Genomic DNA, 6,373 nt, shown 5'->3' with positions numbered 1-6,373 from the left:
TAACCGTTGGATTGGGCTAAATGTTGTATATGTTGTTCACAACATGTGTGGGTATAATATGAACGGTGGAGATGGGATTTAAAGCAATTTAGCGATGGGAATGATGTTTTATCTGCTGCTGAAAATTTCAGGATTTGGACAGAAACTTGGGTAGTGCATATGCTCGAATTTGTGTGTTCTTTTCCATCAGCTTAATCCCCTATTTATAGGCTTCACATAGCTGCCAAAGGCCTCCTATTAACAGTCATTTATCTTCCATAATAGCCATTAATATCCATTAACATGGATGTTACAATGGCTGTTACAATTCTCCATCATTTTCCATTACTATGGCTATTGCTATGGTTGTTACACTCTCTCCCAAATCAGCTGCTTGTCTTTTTGAATTCCATCGGTTGGGGAGGTGCTTCTGAAATTTTTAGTCTTCACATCCCACCCTCCTTATTGAGGGTTTTTTCCTCGAAACTTGAGTTGAGTTGCTCTTCAAAAAGGTAAGGGTATTGTTTCCGCATCTTATCTTCGAGTTCCCATGTGGCTTCTCTTTCAGAATGATTAGACCACTGCACTTTAACGCATGGTATGTTTTGTCTCCTCAGTACTTGGTTCTTTGTATCCACAATTCGAATAGGAACCTCTTCATACTTAAGTTCCTCATTTAGATTCCCTTCGATTATAAGGGGTGCAGTTTCAAGGACATGACTTGGGTCCGGGATGTACTTTTTTAACTGGGACACATGGAAAACATTGTGAATTTTTGACATATCTGGTGATAATGCCAGCCTGTATGCCAATGTTCCCACCTTGTCAAAAATTTCGAATGGTCCAACATATCTCAGGTTTAACTTCCCAGTTTTTCCGAAACGGATCACCCCTTTCATGGGTGAGATTTTAACATAAGCCTTTTCGCCTACTTCAAACTCCAACGGTCGTCTCTTCATATCAACCCATTTATTTTGTCGATCTATAATCCAATATTATCAAAGTAACTTAAACTTCTACAATCATGACTTTAAATTCTTATCTATAATGTAATGAATACTAGCTCCAAAATAATTCTTTGTAAATATGAAATCATATAATAAATATTTCTATCGACCAAGTATTATAAATAATCGTCCCAAAATGAGTCCAACTTAAGTCTGAGTAAACATTCTCAAAATTTCTACAATAATTCTAATATGTAGCCTAGTTTCCTAACCTCTACTTAAAATATTAATGGATTCTAGTCTAAACTTTTGAATCTTAGAAGTGATACTGATGGAGGGAATTGAATAGATTTTCCATCATGGAACAATAAGAATATTGACTAGATTTATGATATTTGAAACAACTTAACGATAGACAAGAAATGAAAATTAATTTAACTTAGTATAATCAATATGATTTTGGAAACTAAGTAAAATGATTTGGATAATAGAGGTGCGTTATGGATTTTATCATGTAAACGAGGAAGTGAATATGAAAATCTCGGATAGGTGAATTATCAGAAAAATCAACCATATCGGTTAAACAAATTAATTAGCTATGTCAAATGGTATGACCAGGTAATGTAATCAAATATGAGGAGATAAATCTAGTTGAATAATGATGTACAAAACTTTGTAACTCAAACAAATTGCCAAAATAACCCAATCGAACCACTAAAATTAGGATGATGGATATATTTGAAAAGAAAAAAAATATTGGGTTATCTGGACTATGAGTGAAAATATATATTAGAAAATATGTGAGGCTGATAATCATATAAAGTTTATCATATGACAGGATAACTGTAGTAACCCGCATTTCTAATTAGTGATTAATGAGTAATTAATCACGTGATCATGTTTAGATTAAGTAAAACATGATTAAGTAAGTTCCTATTGGGATAACGGACTTCATAAATGGATTAAGAGCACTCGAATTAGTTGAATTGGTTCAGCAGGATCCGACGCTCCGAACTGAAGTTTGGAAGATCCGAAGAGGATCGGAGGCTCCGTCGGTGGGATCGGAGGATCCAAACAGGGTTAGGGCTTACGTCATCAACTACGTCAGCAAGGTGACGTCGTGGATGACATCACTGATGTGACTTCGGAAGACCCGAAGTAAGGATCGGACGGTCCGATCGTGTTCGGACGATCCGAAGTCGTGATCAGAGGATCCGAACCAGTTCGGAGGGCCCGAAGCCGAGTTCGGACGGCCCGAACGTCGTCTATAAATAGAGGAGCCGAGGATCATTTGTGACTCGCACATCTCCTCTCTTCTCTCCTATGGGAAATCCAAAAGTGGCTTAGTGATCTAGACGTCATCGCAGAGCTACGGCCTAGTTTTGAGGCTATCTACAGCAAAGGGCTAACGACGGACGTAGGTATAGCTTTGGCATCCTAAAAATATTTAGGAGTACGCTTTAGCTTAGTTAAGGCTTTTAGAGCTTTTGGTTGATGCATGAATATTTGCATTGTAGTAGCAAGTATACTGGACTAGTAGGCTTAGAGTCTAGACCAGCGGAGCTAGGTTTGACCAGGGGCTTTTAGAGCTTTATGGTTGATGCATGAATATTTACTATAACTCTGATTTGTTGTATTCTGCCGATTGGAGGTCTACTTCCGCACCGTTCATAGCAGCTATAGGTGCAGCTACTTGGGTTGAGTTCCGTATTGCTTATCAGAGATTTTATTTTCCTCCAGCTCTTCGTCAGGCGAAAGCCAGTGAGTTGTTGAGTTTGCGACAGGGGACGATGACGATCGAGGAGTACCTGCAGAAGTTCTTTGATCTGCTACCTTATTGTCCTCATGTTGCTGATAGTTCTATGGCGAAGTTTGATCATTTCCTTCAGGGTTTGAATCCTGACATTCATCTTCTTCTTCCAGGCCAGCGAGCTCTAGTTCTTTGGGTCCGAGAGGACAGTCTTTCAAGAAGCCAGGAGGTACTTCTTCTTCTTCCTCTGGATCTGGTGGAGTGCATAACTTTGGTGGCCAAAGGCCGAACCGTTGTCATCAGTGCCGATGCAGACATCCACCAGGGCAGTGTGGTCGATCGACCACTGCATGTTTCCAGTGTGGCCAGGAGGGTCACATGAAGAGAGATTGTCCTATGCTGGTTGGAACAGCGAGTAGTTCCGGAGGTTCTCAGGCATCTGTTCAGCCACCTCAGTACCAGCAGCCACCTTTTCAACAGCAGTATTCGCAGCAGCGCCAGCAGCCGCAGCAGTCTCAGAGACAGCCTACTCAGACTCCTTCTCGGGATCATTCTTCTTTGAGACCACGTACCCAGGGTCAGGTCTTTGCGCTTAACCAGAAGCAGGCAGAGGCTGACAGTGACCGGATGATTGCAGGTATCTATAGTTTATGTGGTTTTCCTGCATATGTTTGAAATGATACCGGTGCATCGCATTCTTTTGTCTCAGCACGTTTTGCTAAGAAGTATAGATTGCCATTTATTCCTTTAGACGTGTTGCTAGTGGTTTCTACTCCTATGGGGAGCGAGGTTTTAGCCAAGCATCTAGTTGTGGGTTGTGTTTTGGATTTCGAGGGACATCCGCTGAGTGCTAACCTGATGATTCTAGCGATGGAGGATTTTGATTGCATCATTGGGATAGATCTATTGACTACCTACCGAGCGATAGTGGATTTCTATCAGAGGTTTGTTCAGTTCCGACCGAAGGATGACGATTCATGGTATTTCTATGGTAAGGAAGCGCGACCCCGGATGCCAGTGGTTTCAGCTCTGAAGGCCCGGCATGCTTTAGAGTCTGGAGGGGAAGGCTACCTTATCTACGTCATTGACGCATCCTTAGGACAGCCAGATATCCAAGAGATACCAGTGGTTCGTGAATTTACAGATGTGTTTCCGGAGGAGATTCCAGGTTTGCCCCCGGTAAGGGAGATTGAGTTTGGCATTGAGTTAGTGCCAGGGACTGCACCGATTTCCAGAACTCCTTACCGATTGGCACCGTCAGAAATCAAAGAGCTGCAGAAGCAATTGCAAGATCTTCTTGATAAGGGTTATATTCGACCTAGCGTTTCTCCATGGGGAGCCCCAGTACTGTTTGTCAAGAAGAAGGATGGGTCGATGCGGTTGTGTATTAACTACCGTCAGTTGAATCAGGTGACAGTGAAGAATAAGTATCCTCTTCCGCGGATAGATGATCTCTTTGATCAGTTGCAGGGTACTTCTATCTATTCGAAGATTGATCTTCGGTCTGGGTATCATTAGTTGCGAGTTCGACAAGAGGATGTTCCTATGAGTTTCTAGTGATGCCGTTTGCTCTGACGAATGCTCCAGCTGTTTTTATGGATCTGATGAACAGAGTTTTCCGAGACTTTCTGGATAAGTTCGTGGTGGTGTTCATCGATGACATTTTGGTGTATTATCACAGCATGGATGAGCATGCCTACCATCTCTATACTGTACTGCAGGTCTTGAGGGAAAGACAGTTGTACGCGAAGCTGAGTAAGTGTGACTTCTGGATTGACCGAGTTGTGTTCCTTGGTCATGTCATTTCTCAGGATGGCGTATCTGTTGATCCAAGCAAGACAGAGGCTATTCTGAATTGGTCACGTCCGACTACAGCTTCTGAGATTCGTAGTTTCCTTGGTTTAGCAGGATACTATCATCGCTTTGTGGAGAATTTCTCTCAGATAGCTAAGCCTTTGACTCAGTTGACGAAGAAAGAAGTTTCTTTTGTTTGGTCTGATGCTTGTGAAGACAGTTTTCGTGAGTTGAGACGTCGTTTGACGACAGCTTCAGTTCTTGCCTTACCGTCTGGATCAGGTAATTTTGTAGTCTTCACTGATGCTTCTCTCCAGGGTTTGGGGTGCATGTTGACTCAAAACGGCCACGTGATTTCTTATGCCTTCAGACAATTGAAGACTCACGAGGTGAACTATCTCGTACACGATTTAGAGCTTGCAGCCATTGTCTTTGCTCTTAAGATATGGCGTCACTATTTGTACGGAGAACGATTTGAGATCTTCACCGATCATAAGAGTCTGAAGTATCTGTTCACTCAGGCTGAGTTGAACATGCGACAGCTTCGTTGGATGGATCTGTTGAAGGATTACGATTGTGAGATCAAGTACCATCCAGGTTCTTCAAATCCTGTTGCTGATGCGCTTAGTCGCAAAGTTTATATTAGTTCCCTTCGTACTAGTTCAGTTTCGAAGGTAGTGGAGGAGTGTTGTTCTTCAGGATTCACATTCCGTCATAAGAAAGAACAAGGGATTCGTGTTTCTTCTGTGCTTGCAGAGCCAGCGTTGTATTGACGAATCCGTGAAACTCAGAATTCTGATCTAAAGACTCAGAAGTTGGCCCGTTTGGCTGAGGGTAGTAATAATTCTGGTTTCCATTTGCAGGGAGACGGTCTGTTGTGTCTTTCTGGTCGAGTTGTGGTACTCGAGGATTCTACTTTGAGGGATGAGATCTTATCGCAAGCTCACCGTAGTCGATTCTCTGTACATCCAGGCAGCATGAAGATGTATAAGGATCTTCGCACTCGATTTTGGTGGAAAGGGATGAAGCGCAGCATTTATCAGTTCGTATCCCGATGCCTTGTGTGTCAGCAGGTCAAGGCAGAGTTTAGACGATCCAGAGGGTTACTTCACAGCTTAGAGATTCCTGAATGGAAGTGGGAGCATGTGACGATGGACTTTGTCACCCACTTTCCTATGTCTTCCTGGAATTGCGATGCTATTTGGGTTGTCGTGGATTGGTTGTCGAAGTCAGCGCATTTTCTTCCCTATAACTGCGATTACACCTTTGATAGGATGGCGCAATTGTATATGCGGGAGATTGTTCGATTGCATGGGATTCCATTGAGCATTGTCAGTGATAGAGATCCGAGATTCACCTCGAGATTTTGGGGTAGTTTCCAGCGAGCCCTTGGTACTACCTTGAGCTTGAGTACGGCTTATCATCCAGAGACGGACGGACAGTCAGAGCGAACTATTCTCACTTTAGAGGATATGCTTTGCGCGGTGGTGATGGATTTTGGTCCTGTTGGAGAACCGTGATCAGATCAATCAGAATTGATACCCGGTGCAGCGGAAGTTTAAAAATTTTATATGGAACGATTCCATAATGGATATCAAAACTTTACAATTAAATTGTGTGTGTAAAAATTAAATAACAATTAAATTTTTACCTCCAATCTCGAATCGAGATTATGGACAACAACAGATTACTCTGCTCTTGTTGTATATCCCAGGAACTGATGGACGAACTGTTCTTCAATCAGGTCCACGAACAGAGATTTAATTCCTCTGATATATTGCACTAGAAAGTCTATCAGAAGTTTCTACGAAGAGAATTAACGAATTTGATCCATTAAACCAGACTGAAAATTCAAAATTCACAGGCTGGATTTTTCCCGAGCAGAGGGGAGGGGGGCGGCCAC

At 42.3% G+C, this 6,373-nt stretch overlaps 1 protein-coding gene across 1 annotated transcript in view; it reads right to left on the bottom strand.

Annotated features, from left to right (window-relative positions):
- Window positions 1-425: 425 nt before the first annotated feature.
- Window positions 426-6,373, bottom strand: part of LOC140877705 (uncharacterized) — a 31,091-nt gene continuing 25,143 nt past the window's right edge. The window contains exon 6 of the mRNA XM_073281260.1: window positions 426-961. Coding sequence (XP_073137361.1) covers window positions 426-961 — 536 coding nt within the window. The remainder of the gene's footprint in view (window positions 962-6,373) is intronic.

The sequence above is a fragment of the Henckelia pumila genome, chromosome 2 (genome assembly GCF_033568475.1).
Source record: "Henckelia pumila isolate YLH828 chromosome 2, ASM3356847v2, whole genome shotgun sequence".
Classification (NCBI taxonomy): Eukaryota; Viridiplantae; Streptophyta; class Magnoliopsida; order Lamiales; family Gesneriaceae; genus Henckelia; species Henckelia pumila.
Note: the sequence above shows the minus strand (reverse complement) of the source record. Positions and strands in the feature narration are given on the sequence as shown.